General features: G+C 42.0%; 1 protein-coding gene across 3 annotated transcripts in view; it reads right to left on the minus strand.

Annotated features, from left to right (window-relative positions):
• ZBTB44 (zinc finger and BTB domain containing 44) overlaps positions 1-18,009 on the minus strand; it is a 39,546-nt gene that overhangs the window by 7,210 nt on the left and 14,327 nt on the right. The window contains exons 2-5 of one of the 3 annotated variants that reach the window (XM_066564353.1): positions 13,316-14,385; positions 8,744-8,828; positions 3,770-3,882; positions 35-335 (exon numbers count right to left, since the gene is read on the minus strand). In XM_066564353.1, coding sequence (XP_066420450.1) covers positions 35-335; positions 3,770-3,882; positions 8,744-8,828; positions 13,316-14,333 — 1,517 coding nt within the window. In that variant the 5' untranslated portion in view covers positions 14,334-14,385. Of the gene's footprint in view, positions 1-34; positions 336-3,769; positions 3,934-8,743; positions 8,829-13,315; positions 14,386-18,009 lie in introns of all 3 variants that reach the window. The other 2 variants (XM_066564352.1, XM_066564354.1) reach the window with 2 other exon arrangements.

Raw genomic sequence — 18,009 nt, forward strand, 5'->3', positions numbered from 1 at the left:
AGTTTCCCTGTTAGGTTTTTGCTGTGCACCTCACCTGCTCTGGAAGTAGTTTGCTAGCTCTGACGCTTCATGGTTCAAGCTCCTCAGGTGAACGATTAAATTTCCAGAGTTGGTGAACATGGCGCCGCATGTTTTGCACTCGTAAATCCGAGGCTTGCGGATAATGTGCCGGGAAACCCGCATGTGGTGTTTATATTCCCCGAAGGAAGTGAAAGTGGCACTACATATCTGGCACCGGAAACAGCGTTTACCTTCGTGCTTCAGGCGATGCATCTTGAGCGAGTAAGCTCGGGTGAACTTTTTCCCACAGCGGTCACACTGAAAGGGTTTAATGCCTGTGGGAGAGAGCACAGACACGTTCACCCGTGGAACACAGGGCACAATCCTCCCCACAGACAGCAGCTCTAGGTGCTCACAGCAAAGCTCTGCTTGAAAAAGAGATTTGCTGTTAACTTTAAAAAGGCAGAAACAATTAGAGCAGAGCTGCACTCCCTCGGGACAACCTCCAGGAAATCTCAGGTGTAAGAGCCGAAATGAGGGATGCAGGACTCCAGGGGCTCTCCAGAATGCAGTTTATTATATCCAAGATGCAGTTTATTGTATCCAAAATACAGCTTATTGTATACAAAATCCAGTTTATGCCATCCAGGACGTTACAGCAGCCCAGGGTGTGGGTGACAGAGCTGTGCCTACAGCTGTGAGCTCCAGCTGCAGGCAGGCCTGGAGACCTGCATCTCTCATTCAGGCTCTTACTAATGGTGCCTCACGTTGGGTGCCACTGTAAGAGCTGAAATGAGAGATGTGGGACTCCAGGGGCTCTCCAAAATGCAGGTTATTGTACCAAAATCCAGTTTATTGTATACAAAATGCAGTTTATTGTATCCAAAATGCAGTTCATTGTATCCAAAATGCAGTTTATTCCATCCAAGAGGTTACAGCAGTCCAGAGTGTGGGTGACAGAGCTGTGCCTACAGCTGTGAGCTCCAGCTGCAGGCAGGCCTGGAGCCCTTTGGTTTTGGTTACACTGCATTATAGACTTTTCTTTTGGTTACAATGCATTCTATACTTTTCTTTGCTGAGCATCTTAATACAGTAGAACCAATCTATACCTTAACTATTATCTACAGCCTATCATAACTACTGTAATTACCATATTCATGTTACTGTTCTCCAATCACTCAAAGTCAGTACATTACAGTTTAAGCTAGAAGTTGTTTTTCAGTTTTCTTGCTGTGGAAAATTCTGAGACCTTTTTTCTACTTGCAACATTTGCTGCCTTGTTTGCCTGTGCTCTCTTTCTGTTTGATATAAACATTTTCTTGTTTGGGGTGGGTTTATCCTTTGCTCTAAGCCATACAAACCCCTTCTAACTAACACACCCTTTGCCTCCTTGGTTATCCAGCAAGACTGGCTCAGCAATTCATTTCTTCTATATCAAAACTTGCTTCCATCTCTATTCCTTCTTCAGACTCTACATTTAAAAATCTTTCTGCCAAGCACACAAATCTGTGAGACTTTCTTGTCAAACTTTCATCCTTCCCAACACTCATGGCTGTGACCTGTCCCAAGGCTCCTTCCCCATGGTTTAAACGATTTCAAGCCCCTGTGGATTCAAGATCCCCAGGTGTGGGAATTTATAAAATCAGAGGCTTTTGGGAAAGCTGCAAAAGGCAGGCTTTAGAGACAGCAGAACTGTGATTAGAGCTGATAGCATCTTCCCATTGTCATAACCATGTAATGAGACTGATGCTAAAAAATAAAACAGCTCAGAGCACGTTCCTCAACAGTCCTGTCCCATTTGTGATTTCTACAGAGCCCCTGACCAGCAACACCCAGGCACAGGCACAAGGCCCTGATGCTGCAGCCATCTCCTGTGCCTTTGAACTCCTTTGATCTCGGCACATTCTTGTGCCAGACTGGTTCCCAACAATGCAATTATCAGCCTGCTCTTAATTGCAATGTTTTTTTCTGGCTGCCTTTGGCCTCAGAGAAGTGTTCTGGCAAGGGGACTGTGCACAGGGACGCCCCTGTAATGCAGCAGGAATGGTGATAAAAGGGGCAGTAGGAGCCTTTATATTGCGTGGGAACCTTGCTGCACAGAATTTTCGGCAGCTTTGCATGACAGACAGCTCTCTAAGACAGCTGAGCTTCATGCCTCTCATTTTTTTCTTGTATTAATTCAGATTTTTTTTTCTTGTATTAATTCTAGAAATTCAGCTCCTAGTTAATTTTTCATTTCTTACCCTAAAACATGCGAGCTCTGCAATATGTTGCAGTGGCTGAGTGTGTAATCATACAAACAGAACTATTACAAGATAAAAGTCTGAGTCACCAAAACCTTAGGATTTAATAAAAAGTGTGAACTGCAGAAAGTGGGAAAATCCAAACATGAGGTTAAGAATCTGGAATATGGAGCTCTATTCATAATAGGGCTGTCAAGGAATAAAAAAGATTTTCTCAAAAGGCTGAATGTGCATCAGCCCTGGCTGTTAATTCCCCCAGTCTTTCACTCTGCTTCTCTTACTTTCAAAGCAGGAGGTGAACTTTTAATTGAGGGCTTTTAGACAGAGAAAGCTGTAGTTAAGGTTACACTGAAATGCCCTGTTAAGCATGTGAAAACAAGTTAATAAACTGGAATATGGTCTGGTGGAGCTCAAACTTTTCATGCTTTCCTACTGTCCAAGGGCACCCATTTCCTCTGGTAGTTTGAGGGAAATCTCTTTAGCCATTTTACTCACATGAAAACACTTTCAACATTTACAAGCTTTGAGAGTTCTTTTGCATGTTAATTATTCTAAACCAGCTATTCAAAGCTCTCCCAACTTTACCCAGGGGTTGTCAGTTGACAGGCAGACCAGAGATGCTTTGCTGTCAGATTTTAACACAGGCTTGGGATCATTTTGCACCCACAGAATTTGCTTTTTCAAGTATTAAACACATATCTGGCTATTTTGCTTGAAAGGATTTGACAAATAATTGTTGACAGGGAAAAATTACACCTTGTCAGTTGTGGCTGCTCTGTCCCAGAATGGTTCAGCTTCTGTGTGCAGGCAAGAGTCAGACTCAAACCAGGAGATGCTAAACCATGAGACTTAGTGGCCAAGTGCAATAACCTTTCAATATTCCCTTTATTGCCCCAAATGTCAATGTTATTGCCACATAATGCTGACAAGTCTTGAAAACACCAATAGCAAAGACATTGGGGAGTTCATGCTGGGTTAGAAATCAAAATGAATTTGGGGACCCAGGCCCAGAGGAGGCATTCCCATAAACCTTTGGCTGCCTGTGCTACCTGCAGGAGCTAAATTGATAATGAAACCAATTCAGTTGTCCTGCAATCCTTCCCAAAAGTCTGAAATCCAAAGGCATACAACCTCCTTCAATGCAAGGACACAGATACTATTTTCTTATGGCTGCAAGTCTCCTCTGAAACACAGCAGAGAATTGCAATATGGCAGAGGAAGAATTTCAATCTACTTCTTTAGTGCAATAAAAGGACCAAGTATACTTTATTTCATCTCAGATATTTTTCAGGAAAATTACTTATCCTGATGAGTTGCAGGCAATCAGGTTTTTTTCAGTCCACACAAATGCTGATTATCCACGAGCACAACTATCAGTCAGACTGCAGGGATCACAACAAGCATTCAACCACAACCTCTACCCAGTCTTCCTGAAATCAACTCTGAAGCACTTGGCAGGTGAGTGGAAAAGCTGCATTATTACAAGGCTGAGAGTCAGGAATTGGGGGAGCAGGGCTGTTTCTCACCTGAGTGGATGAGCATGTGTTGTTTCAGGTTCTGGATGCGGGTGAAGCGCACCCCACACGTGGGACACTGGAAGGGTCTGTCGGGACCGTTGGGGCTGGGCCTCTCTGTGCTGCTGGTGGAAGGAGCAATGTAGAGTTGGTAGGGATACTGAACGTTCTCCAGACTACAAAGAAAAAAGGCACTTTATTTACAAAACCAGCCAAGAAGCCTCCTCTGCAAAAATCTGAACCTTGAGGGCTTTTGTGTGAGAAGGAAGAGATTGGCACGTCACAGTTCTGCTGAAATCTCATTTATTCTGGAAATCTCTGGGTCTGTAGCAATGTGTCTGATCTGCACCTGAAATCTTACAGTCACTGACTCTGCACATCAGAGCACACCCAGGGAATAAGCTCAGAGTTCTGTTTCTTTGGGTCTGAGCACAACTGCAAACTGAACTGAATGTTATTTTCCAGGCGTGAGCATTTTCTCCAGCACATCGATGACTTGCAATCACTAAACATTCCCTGAGGAAGAGTTTATAGAGCTGAGCAAATGAAAAGCAAAGGAGTATTTTGCAGCTTCAGTGATATTTACAAATGAAATTAAAGCCAATTAATTTTTCATCTCAATCCAAGCTCCATCAACAAATACTAGCATCTACAACTGCGTATTTCTAAGTTTAAAATATTAATCTAATGAAGCAATACTTGCTCCTTGTCTGATTCAAAGAGCTCCAGTGCTGTGTTTAAAGAACAGCACATGAACTGCAATGAGGAACAATTTAACTTTCAAAGTAATTTATTTAAAACTGACTAATTGCTCCTCCATAGCCTCCAGCTGCAAACTGTTTAAGGGAACTACAGTGCTCTAATCCAAGTCCTCTGGCAAGGAACTTGCTAAAGGGCACAGTGAAACAGGAACAAATCTGCTGGTACAAACAGGGTTTGTACTTACCTGGGGGTTCCCTTCCCTGAGCACTAAGGTCTGTATTTTTGGTGAAATTGCCATTTCAGCTGCTGCCAGCCTGCTGAAAGATCAGCCATCACTGGCAGCAGGGAACTGCTCTAACCCTGACTGTTCATTCCATGGCCAGCACATTGCAACTTCAGCTTTACTAAACTGAAACGTCTGAAAAGTCCTGAGAAAAGATGCAATGGTGTCTCCTCACAGTCAGAAAGTTTTCCTAACTGAGGAAATCCTTCTGCTGCTCTGCTTCCCCCTCAGGCCCAGAGGGCTGCCTTCAGGGTTATGCTGGATTTGGGGGTTTCTAACACTCACACAAATGAAACATGCACTTGGCACAAATACATTTTCCTAGGCATCATACAAAAATTCACAAGTTCAGCACAGGAGGGCAAGAACTAGGATCATCTCTTTAAAATCAACACTTAAACTGTCTTTACTCTGGAAAAGGATGGCACTGCAACTGTGAGGACAGAATTCTCAGCAGCCAAAGTTCCAGTTGTAAAATTTATCTGGAGAGAGAGCACCAGGTATTCTTGATACACACAAGATTAAAGGGTTTGCTGTAGAGTTTAGTATCACTCAGTCTGTAAAACCCTAAGGATTTCTGACCTCACATGGCACTGGAAGAAGATTTGCACTAAAGAAGAAATTTTCTTGTCCTTGACTTTTTATACACAGTAGGGTCCCAGAGCTGTGGAAAACAAGAGATGTGACAGACTTGTTGATCTGTGATAAAGGGAATATTTGCAAGAGCAAAGTCACTAGCTCTGTCCTGGGCCTGGCAGAATGGAGCTCTTTGCCATTCTGGGGTCTAAAAAACATCAACTGAGGCTTTTTGAAATAAGTGAGAGCATTTTAAACATAGGTTCTGATTTTTCTAACCAAATTCCTGACCAAGCCTGGCACTCCACTTCCTTTTTTATACATGTAGTGTGCTCATATAAGAATAACATTTGGGTTTTGTGACAACAAAGAATTTCATCTTCTGACAAGTTCCTTAGGTGCTGCCTCCCTCACTGCTGTGTTAGGGGACTGTGAGGAGGCACAGGCACGTTGTGCTGCTGGAGCTTTCTCAGGAGACACCCAAAGTAGGGCAGCAGAGCTCTCCTTTTGTTTCCAGCTCAGGAGCCAGAGCTCTCCTTTTGTTCCCAGCTCTCCTGGGCTCACTCACCCTCCAAGCCTGTGCTGGTGCCACCTCCTCCACTGGAGAAGTGCTATGGGCACAACTCCATAGAAGAAATTGAAATGAAAGCCTGGGTTTTATTTCATCTGTCTTTCATGGTGAGGAGGGCTGATTAAAGCAGATCCAGTGGGAACCAGAGGCTCCCCAGCTATCAGTGCCTGGCTTGTCTTTTCCCATGCTCACACTGCCAGCAGGGTGAAATGCCTATTTGGTGACATAACTTAGCACCATGAAGAGATTATATTTGAAACATTATTAGATTTTTCTCCCCTGCTTCTTTTCCCCCCACATTTACCTAATTTTTCAAGACTTGCAATTTGTGATCAAGATGGCATTTAACAGCTGAGATTTGTCTGACATCTCCAAGAGCTTCTGTACCAGCTACATAGAGAGAGAGGCTTCAAATGTTGTCACTGAAATATCCTACTTGCACTTTTTCTTCTTTTCACCCTGAGATTATTTACATATTTAACTATGCAGAACTAAACTCTGACAAACGTGAATGTCAAAATGCCAGTGAACCTGGAAATGTTCATTATTTGTAAATAACTATTATTTTAGAGAAGTGGAGGTTCTCATTCTATTGGATCAGAGAGACCTTTTATAACTTTTATAACTGAGCAACTCCTTTTTAAGTGTAGCCACAAACTGATACAGAGACCAACTGTTAAAGCAGGCAAGATTAGAAGTGTGTAACAATCCAAATGTGAAATAGCAGAGAAAGAATAGATGAGACTTCACTGGAGCAGTCATTTTAATACTTAACAGACTCCTGTGTGCCTATTAAGCTGACAACAATTACATGTGACCTACTGTTTATGAAACACTGATTATGCAGGAGGCCAAATTAATGATGTTAATTATTTAAGACAGAAACTCAAGAGAGAAGACATCTTAGTTTTTGAAATGTTTATGATTCTTCCACAGTGACAGGGATGTAATATTGAGAGGCCTTTAGAGGGACTGGTCTTTTGCTTTGTTTCAGAAATAGAAATGTAATATATTACATTTATTAATATAATAAATGCTTATTACAATATACATTTCTCAATATTAATTTGCACTGGGCACACACAACTGATTTTGACATTTTGAGAATTCCTAGTGGTAAAGAAATGTACAATATGGAGTTAAGGGTGCATGAAACATTCAAACAATTTGGGAAGGGAATTTTCTCCATCTGTACAATGTATTGATTTTTTTTTTTCTGATTCAGCTAGAGAAACATGTTTTACTTTATTCAGAATTCTTATGCACCCAAAACTGTGTGTCCAAATTGCTGCACAGGGAACAACAATCCATATTTATTGGCTGCTGTGTCCATCCCATGCTTGAAATGGGAATTTAAGTCATGCTTGAAGGGCTGTCCCAGTGTATTTGAAAGCACTGACAAGACAAATACAAACCCCTGCTCAGGTCTTGGAAGCACCATTTTAAACATTCAACTGGTTCTTGGAATCAGAACATTCTTGACACTTTCATTTGAATTTATAAAATAAATCACCTGGTAGTTCTGGAGTCTGAAATCCCCATGACTCCCAGTTCACTTGTAGCTATTGAAACAAGGTGCAAATTCAAGTTCATTTTCCTGATACTTCTGTCACTCTGAGACTAATTATTTTCAAACTGGAGCATAAACTAAGGTAAATATTCTTTCCTCTGCATGTAGGAGATCTTTTAGTGGGAATTTTCAGTGTGTTTAAAGAATTTTCTATCTTTTGAATTTTCTACACAATTTGTGCTGAAGCTCTGCAGTTTTATAGGAAAGTTCTGAAATAATCCACTGCTGAAAATATGTGTGCCACTTGACTTCAGAATTACAGGTTTCAAAGCCTGGATTAGTTCAAGTGCAACATGTGCTCCTACTATTAATTCAACCCTTAAGTGCTGGGTGTTATTTTTATACTCAGGTTTGTTAGCAGATAGATAAAATCTTCCATGTCACCCAAAAAAGTCTTATCTAAGCAGTTCTTTGCCCTTTTTAAGGGAAGTGGGACAGATTTGAGATGGAAATGACAGGAAAGATTTTATGAGCTATGAAAATGCAGCTTTTGGTTATTATCCCTATAGGGAACTTCTCTTGACACAATTTCTGCAACAACTTCCAAAGGTTCACACTTCTCCCTCAGACCCACTTGTCTAACAAACCCCAGTTTGGAAAAATGTGCTGAGAGAGGGGAGAGCTCAGAACTGGAAGTCAGAGGAGCTGAGAGCAGCCCTGTGTGCCATGGTGGGTACCCCCCTTGGCTCTAACAGAACCATGATGCCTCTTTGACCAAACAGACCCAGTTCAGTTTGGTTTTCTCTGCCAACCTTCCCTTATAAGGGATTCCCTTAATAAATCACTCAGCTCAGCACAGCAAAAGCCTGCTAAATATTTACAGCAAGTGCCACACAGCATCTTGGTAAGAACTACAGGCAGAAAGTTTGGGGGAAGAGATTTAAGGCTGCTCTGCTTCTCCTATGGCTTGCACTAGTGTGGTTTGTTGAAGTCAGGGCTAGGCCTTGTTTTCAGTTGGTTGCTTTAGTATGCATGTTTCACATAGAGGTTTAATTAAAATTTATTGATATAGAGCAATGATGAAGAAACAGCAAGAACAGGACTATCTTTCTTCACCAGTGCTGCCTGGAAATAAACAGGAAACAAAAAGCAATGAGTAAGCAGATTGTGACTTTCATCACCTACGTTCTTCTAAAGCATCTGCCCCTCCAGGCACTGATTGTACTTTGATCAACACCCAGAACTTGATGTAGGAACAGCTAAACACTGTGGGATTAAGGCTGGGGAGGTAAATTACAGCAGCCACTTGGAGCAGAACACTTTGCACCCCGGGTTGGTACATACCGATCATCATCGTCTGCGTGAGCGTTGGTGCCAGATGTGCTCTGGAGTGTGGGCAGTCCCTCTGTAACCCCCTCATCTATTGAGCCTAGGCAAAGAAAAAAGGGCAATTTAATGCAAAGAACTGTTCAAAAAGGGTTGGGGGGGCAGGTAAATACACATCAAGCTTGCTTTCCCAAATCTCTGATAGACACTGATAGCTGGGAGATAAGATAATAAAAGTGCCTTGGGAAAGTCATTTACAACACCCAGAAGCAACTTGTTCCAAAGCAGCTTCTCTCTGCACAGATTACCCAGTAAATTGACAATTCAATAAGGGCACATATTTGGTCCACCTAGAAAATGGAAATGTTAAATACAGCCAGTTTTCAAAACACATCCAGTACTAGCACTGAAAATCAGGAATGTTACATTCACCTAAAGGGACTATTTTGTCAATTTTTCAGGTCTTCCTGAGCAATAAGGAGTTCAAACCTGCCACACTAAATGACTTTTGTGGTCCAAATCTTCCATAAATATATTAACTGATAATTTATTATCTTCATTTATTGATAAGCAGCTGAGACAGGAAGAGCCCTCTGGGAAATCAGAAATGCAACACAAAAAAGACAAAACAGCTGTTTGTTAGAGAAATGTACAAACAAAACCACTCCAGAGCTCTGCTCAGTTCACCAGCACTGGGGCAAATGTAGCTCAAGGGGCTTGGGGAACAGAATCCAAGGAAATGCAGCACTAAAACAAACCCACACCTTCATTCACTGATGGGGCTGCTGCTCATCTGTCATCAACACCAGAGTTTGGTCAAGCAGCCCTGGATGGCCCCACTGAATCCATGGGACATGAGGACAGGAGGGGAAGGAGATTTCCCTCCCTTCATCTCCACCTTGAGGACAAGCAAAGTGCAGGACAGTGCTATGAGCTGCTCTTGCTGCTGGGGTGAAATAATTCTGCTTTATCAGAGAGGAGCAACCTAAATTTGGGGACCCTAAAGCTCACCAGGAAAATCAAGTAGAATTAGGTGTACACTGGCAAATGTCAGAGAAATGCAGCACTAAAACAAATCCACACCTTCATTCACTGATGGGGCTGCTGCTCATCTCTCATCAGCACCAGTTTGGTCAAGCAGCCCTGGATGGCCCCACTGAATCCATGGGACATGAGGTGGGGAAGGAGATTTCCCTCCCTGCACTTCCACCTTGAGGACAAGCAAAGTGCAGAACAGTGCAATGAGCTGCTCTTGCTGCTGGGGTGAAATAATTCTGCTTTATTAGAGAGGAGCAACCTGAATTTGGGGACCCTAAAGCTCACCAAGAAAATCAAGTAGAATTAGGTGTATGCTGGCAAGTGTCAGAGAAAATGGAAAACCAAAGGGAAGGCACAAAGATGGGAAAGGTGAAGCAGAAAATGTGCATATTCTGTCAAAAAGAATGAGAGATTCTTGTCTTAATGTGATGCCATGTTATGGGGCCAGTGACAAGAGGAAAATTGCATCTCTGGCAGCTTCACAATTAGTAAAATAAAAATTTTTGATTTTGTTAAGAGGTGACAAACTATACTTGGGAAATTCATCAGCTAAGCAATCTATAAAGCACAAAAGTGAATCCCATTTTGATTTATCCTTCTTTCTCATGAAATACTTCAGTGACAGTCCACTGAAAAATAAGCCCAACTGCTCTTAGGTTTCATTTCATGCCTTCACCTCTCAAATGCCAAAAGTGCTAATGAGTTATGAGAGTATCTTCTCACACACAGCTGTTTTGTAACCATAATGATTTATTTATCAAGTCCCTGCTCCACGTCTCCTTCCAAATTATAAAGTGCTTCCAAATATAATAAATTGCAAATGAACAATTCTTAAATTTCCCAAAGAGTGAATAAGAGCTTTTTGCAATATCAGAGAGAGGCAAGAATGCTTTTGTAAATGCACTATAAAACACTGAGATAAATATATGCAGTTATATGTGGAAAATGTGTTCAGGGGAGAAAAAGCTGTACTTTAACATATCTTGCTGCCTCCATTTACTATTCTTACATTACTGCATAAAGTAATGCATTTTTGGGAGGTAAAAAGTGCTTTCTAGCTACAAAGTGTGCAGTATCATAACTGGGCTAAAAAGCAAGAACACTGTTTCCCTTTATAGCAAAACATGAATAAAAACCATTCTGAGGATGGTTATTATGCCAAAACCACTAAATATTAATTCAAACATATTCAAAGACAAAGAGCAGATTTGTACTTTAAAGATTTTGCCCTGGCACATTTTTCTTCTCTCTGCAGCTGTTTTAAGGCAGGACATGCTGTACTAACAGCAAAGACAGATATTTAAGTTTAAAAATTATAATCACTAAAGCCTGAGATTCTCTAACCCATGCACACAAAATTACCCATCTGGGGCCTGGAGTTTACAGCCAGTTTGTTCTTTAAGCTGCCTTGGTGTGATATTCATTTATATATTTATGATATATATCACTTGATATGCTATTTTTAACATTCTCTAATCATTACTGCTTCTTGTTCTATTTTGTCTGTGATGATATAATTACTTTGATGAAATAATTTGCATCTCTTATCACATGGTCCTGGCAAAGTCTTTCCCTTCTGACTGCAATGAGTTAAAACTGAATCAAACACAGCCTGCTTTTGAACAAGGACCTCTTTTCCTGGTGACTCCCCAGCAAACAAAAAGTTTCTTTTAGTTTTTAATTTGTGCAATATTTTGCCAAACTACATTTAAAGATTTAAACTAGAGGACATGAAGTCTGTTCCTCAGCAAAGGTAAACATCCTTGTCTCCAATAAAGAAAACATTTTCATTTGGAAAAAGCATTACAATCTAAAATATCAACATGTGAGCTATACAAACTGGAGAACAATCCAACAGCACAGGATGGCATAGATGGGATAGATTTCATTTCTTTTTATGAATAGTTTGGCACTGAATGTGTGTTGCAGTTCTGGAGGGTCAGCCTGATCTCACTTTCTCCAGGGATGTTGCAGTGTTGCACTGACCAAAGCAAACAAACAATGCAGGCTACAAGGCTACAACTCTTTACTGTGCTGTAGTTTATTTAATTCCTTAATGGGGGCAGCCTTTCACTTACACATTATTTGAATGAAGCAGAGCAGTGCATCTGCCGTTCTTCCAGTCTTCAAACAGAACAGGAGTTATTAAAAATCTTTCAGTAAACAAACTCTGCTGAGCACAGCTCAAGCCACTTGAGAGTAAAATAGCTGACTTGGGCAAAATTTTGATAATTAAATTAGAAATATTGCAAAAGCTCTATCTTCTGATTTACTAAAAGCCATTCAATGCATTCTGTGCAGAGGAAAAAAGGGATTGTTCCAGTAACCTTTAAGTATTAGCTCTTAATAAAGAACAGCCTGCTATAAGATCCCAAAACTGGTTTCAAATTGTCTTTCATGGAAAAAAGATTTCTCAGCAACCAGCAGCATTTGAAGAAGGAACTTGAGAATCAAATCCCACAGAAATGGAAAGATTCTCAATATTATGACTGTGTGGTTTTATTTTTGTCTGGGGCATTAAGATGACAGTGTTTCACCACTTATTTTGCAAATCCTCTTACAAAGGCTCTCTGTCACGATTATATGAGATTTGATGTCTGATGCAAAGCACTATTCTAACCCTTTGTGGCTGCAGGCACAGGCTTTTCAAATCTGATGCTGGAGCTCAGCTGAGATCATGCCTTTTGGCACTAATGAAAGCAGAATTAAGTTTCCCCAGTCAGGCAACTAAAGGTAAAAAGGAGTTATCAACCTCTGCTGAATAAAGAGGGTTACCACAGGCTCACCATTCTCAGCTGCCTTCTGCAAAGTTATTTAAAGAACTCCAAGTTTATGTGCAATATTTCAAAAATCAGGGAAAAAAAGGGAGTTTCACAAAAGTAAAGCATGAACATCCATGAGGCAGATTCCTCCAATGAAATCCCCAGTGCTCAGGTGGGATATGTAACTGCAGAAATGGTCATACCTATAAATAAAGACTAAGGGTTGCCTTCTGCAAAGTTATTTAAAGAACTCCAAGTTTATGTTTAATATTTCAAAAATCAGGGAAAAAAAGGGAGTTTCTCCAAAGTAAAGTATGAACACCCATGAGGCAGATTTCCTCCAATGAAATCCCCAGTGCTCACATGCCAGTTGGGATGTGTACCTGCAGAAATGGCCATACCTATAGATAAGGACGAAGGGTTGCCTTCTGCAAAGTTATTTAAAGAACTCCAAGTTTATGTGCAATATTTCAAAAATCAGGGAAAAAAAGGGAGTTTCACAAAAGTAAAGCATGAACACCCACAAGGCAGATTTGCTCCAATGAAATCCCCAGTGCTCAGGTGGGATATGTAACTGCAGAAATGGCCATACCTATAGATGAAGACTAAGGGTTGCCTTCTGCAAAGTTATTTAAAGAACTCCAAGTTTATGTGCAATATTTCAAAAATCAGGGGGAAAAAGGGAAGTTTCAAAAAGTAAAGCATGAACACCCACGAGGCAGATTTCCTCCAATGAAATCCCCAGTGCTCAGGTGCCAGGTGGGATGTGTACCTGCAGAAATGGCCATACCTATAGATGAAGACTGAGGGCTGATCAGGAGATCCTCCTGCACTTGCTCACTCCCTGGGACCGTCTGCTGGTCGCTCAGGGAGCTCTGGGATGCGCTCACGGGCTGTGACACCTCCTCGTGAACCTCCTCGTCACTCAGCCTCTCCACCTTGACTCGCACGTCCTCCTCGATCACCAGGGGAGAGCTGCCCTTGGTGCTCTCACAAGTCACATAATCTGCCATCCTCCTGCTGGACTCCGAGGGCCCAGGCATTTCCAAAGTCCTAGAGTTCTCCGCCTGCTTCACCTTTTCTGACTGAAGTCTTCGATCAATTCCAAAAGGAAAAGTCCAGGGAAAAGCTAATGACGAGTCCACGGGCTGATTTCTGGACTCTGGGTAGGAAGTGGAAGGATTGAGCACTTGGGGGGAGCTGGTTTGTGTGTTACACTTGAGGGGGCTCTCAGGAGACATGACGATGTAGCTTTTGCGCTTCCTCCGAGACTCCCGGCAAACGGGGATGGTTCTTTCCACCACGCTGCACTCGGAGGACACCGGAGACAGGCTGCCGTCCCGGGAGGTGAAATTGCAGTTTGCACCGCTCTCCTGTCCTGCATCCAGCACCTTCTCCTGCTGGCTGTTGGGTGTGTTCCATAAAATGCTGGATTTCATGAATTCCGAGCAGGTGCTGGCCACGCTGAACATCTGCATGTAGCTGGCGGCGGCCAGCACGTCGATGATGTTCTCGGTGTTGATGGACAGCGTGGCCGTGTACGCGTACTCCAGCAGGGGGATGAAGCCCGTCACCGTCACGTGGTGCAGGTCCAACACGCTCTTGCTCTCATCCTCTGCTTGCCCAACGAGTTTGGAGCGGAAGAAGTCGCTGCAGGCTGCCAGAACCACCTTGTGCGCCCTGAAGATCTTGTCCTGGACGCGGATGGTGATGTCGCAGAAGTGGCCGTCGTTCCGGAGCATGTTCAGCTTCCCCAGCATCTCCTGACTGTGAGCAGGGGAGTTATGAGTGAATGTTTTAACACCCATTTTTAGATGGCTCTCTTAGCGTTCTTCCCACATATGACAGATCAAAGGTATCCTGAAATAAAGAGGAAAACTGTCATTTCCATCTCTGAAAGCAAAAGCCAAGTGCATTCCTGATTGTAAGACTCTGTACGAAGAAAATTCATCTGAATCCTCTAAGGCCAGGTTCCTCTAGGATCCAGACTGTGCAAGGGACTAACTCTACAGAAATGCAATTACTTGTAATTTTCATAATCACAGATTAAATTATTTGCAATCTGTCCCTACCATCTTCCATACATCTATGTATCTATAGCTCCCTACACCTATAGGGGTGTCTCTCCCTCTCTCTCTCCACATTCCTGCTATGCCTCCTCAAACCCAAATTCCCAACACAGTTCAAAAAAATGTTTGTAATACCAAAACCAAAGCATTTTAAAAACTATATAGAAACCTGTATTTTTACTTTCTGGGCCCAGAAAACCATTGTTCATAGTTGTTAAACTGACAGACTATTGAAGGTTTCTTTTAAACAGAAAAGTCAGACTGAGTCAACAACAAGGGTGCAGGAGTAAGCAAATCTCCCAGGGAAGGTATTTAATACCAGAAAAGCTTCAGAGAAACTCCAGCATGAATTTTCAGAGGCCAGAGTTCAAACTAGTAAACATAAAACAACAGTTGCCAATAGGTCTGATTTCCTGCTGTAGTGCAGGTATTGATTACCTAAAGCTGCTTTTAATAATTTTAAACTAGGATCAGAAGTTATTGAAAATTCCTTCACAAACACAATGCAATATAAACCTCAAAGGAAAGTTTAAGTTTAAATCAAATAGACATAAACTGATTTTATGTATGTGATAAATAAAACAAGGAGGGCAACTTGTTTCTCCTGAAAAACACAAACCTGCCTTCTTGGGGAGCAGTTCTCTCCTTGTGGGAGCAAATGCATGTGTTTTGTGCAAGGTCCTGATGAGAATGGGGTGTTTGACCCCTGGATTTCCCCAAAAATGTCAGAAACATTTCACTGTGAAGGGAAGATAAACCACAGTGTTTCACCTGCCTGAGCCCCTTCCAAGCCTCCATGGAAGCTCTCTGTGTTGCACATGCCTCATACAATTAACACGAGACACAATTATCTCACTGGTTAAACATCAACAGCATTATTGTGTTTGATTCATTCCTGCAGTCAGCCAGCTTCTGCACATCATCCTTCTTTCCCTTCCACATAAAAAAAACAAACCATTCCATGCTTGCAAATGGCTCACGTGGAGCTTCACAGAGCAACTGCAAGTGTGGAAGAACTTACCCCAAATGTGACACATGGAAACAGCAGCTGTCACAGCCCACCTGGTTCTACAGACATTGACATTTGGCTGCTTCTTGTTCCTGGGTTTTCACTTTTGATACTCAAACCCCTGCAGACAGAGGAACCCTAACTGTTCAAGAGAACAGATTAACTAACACCTGATAATATATATAAAGTCTGGTGGAAACTCTAAGGGCCGTTTGGGTTTAAAATGAAATTTCACACTGGTGCAGAGGAAGAAGTTAAGCACAAGCAAAACATTCCCTTCACTGAAAGAAAACAGATTGACCTCAAGAGGCATCTGAATATCCAGACTCTTTGTTCTCCAGCATGAATCAAATGAAAAACATGTTTCATTGATCTCAGACCAACACACTACAGCAAAATCTTGTAACAGCATATTTAGAAATGGCCCTTGGATCCCCTTCCTTCTGCTATGCTGGTTGCTGCAGCTGTTCCTTGGCACATCAGAAGTTCACAAGTACTTCTGTTCAGCAGAAGTACAAGGACAACACATTCACAAGGACTAGCCATGGAATAGTTTGGTATTTAGAAGTAGTACCAGTACATCATTATAAACAAGGAGAAAGATCTCAGAGCAATCCTCCCAGTTCCTACAGGCCCAAAAGACAAAGCCCTTTTCCCCTCTGTTCTTCTGAACAAGGAATGCTCAGCCCTCCAGCCCCGAAGTGAGAGCTCAGTTCTGCTGCCCTGCTCTAAACCATTCCTTGTCCTGCTGCCCCTCCCCTCTTCTGGCTTCCTTTCCCCTTCTCCTTTCATCTTTTTGCTTCCTTGACCTTGATCTGGTCACAGAATTTAAAATAAAATAGCGGAAGTCAGTGATGTGCAATAAATTGATTTAAATTTATTACAGGAGCAGTGTTCCTGCCACGGATGTGGGATATTGCTCTGTTAAATCACTTCTGTAAAATGACTTTCACCCTCACTGCACTGACACCTCCATTCAAACAAGTGGCTCCCACCCAGGCCTCAGTGTGAACAAGGAGCATGCACAAATGCTATTTTCAGAAAAATCCAAAGGGCCAGGCTGAGGAGGGGGAAAAATATCAGCTCCTTACAGTTAATGATGTAGTAAAAACATCAAATATTTTTAGAAGGTAATTTAAACAGTATGAAAGCATTTTCCACATGAAAAGATGAGCGTGCTAAAGCACAGCCAGGTTATCCAATGGTTCAACCTCTTTCCAATCTCTCAGTGGCACAAAGCACTTTTATAGCTGCACTCAATTCACAGCGACCTGAGAGGGTAAAGGGCTGCAACGTTACAGCTTCAGCCCAAGTCCATCATCTGTGTATTATCATCATTTCAAAATAGCACTTTGGCAGGTCTTATTTCCCAGCCTGAGTCCCTGACAGCAGCTCTTGGATGCCACATCCAAGAACTAAATCTACCCACACCCTTGGGAGTGCTGGGGTGGGGACAGCAAGGTGCACACCTCAACTAAGTGCTAAGTGGGCTGGAGCTGGAAAAGCTGTTAATTTTGGAGCCACAAACCATTCTCTAGGCAGGGACCAGGGATGGTATCACAGAGAGTGGGGCTCCTCCTCTCATTCCCCAGGCACACACTCACACCCTGGCCCACAACACATTTCAAACCTCCAGAGAAACACACTGAAATCCAAGGCACTTTCACAGGTTTTAAAAATATACACAGTGGGACACTTCAGTCCATATTTAACTTTGACACAGGCATTTACAGTTGGAGAGAATGGTTTTTCCAGCATGCATTCCTGCCCTGGAAACATGTGAGGAATCACCATCACAGCATTCATCCCTGAACAAGGTGAGAATTCAAATGTGAGCACTTCAGGCCTTCCAGAGCAAGGACAATTTTATCCACTATTAGCCAAAAGCAGTCTGAAGGGAAGTGCTACTGTACCAAAGGATTTGTACAATTCATTTGAAAATTAGTTGTTTTTTTTTTTTTTTAACACCTTGGGGCACAAATGAAGACCTGACCTTTAAGCAGTTTGGAGTAACTCAGCTCATTCTCACTGTTTCAAGGCTACTGAAATGCGAGTTTTAGCAACAGCTACCACAGCACATGCACTGTTCTGGGATTCAACAGGTGTCAAGTTTCCGAGCTTAGAAACAGCAAAGCTGAAACTGTACACTCTAAGTGTAATGTTATAATGTAATGAAACTGTGAATGGAAAAGAAGGACTTCAAAAATATTGCTTATGCAACCTATCTACTTTCATGTACACAAAATGTAGCTCCTTATTCACCTGCTGCCTAATGTGATTTGGTTTGAAACATGGTATCTATAAAAATATTTGAGAAGAGTCAGTGAATCAAACTCAGGGAGCTGTTTGCATTCAGTTTCTCACTTAGTCACATCACTTCAAAACAAAAGTCATTTTTAGCACCAC

The sequence above is a fragment of the Molothrus aeneus genome, chromosome 22, assembly GCF_037042795.1.
Source record: "Molothrus aeneus isolate 106 chromosome 22, BPBGC_Maene_1.0, whole genome shotgun sequence".
NCBI lineage: Eukaryota > Metazoa > Chordata > Aves > Passeriformes > Icteridae > Molothrus > Molothrus aeneus.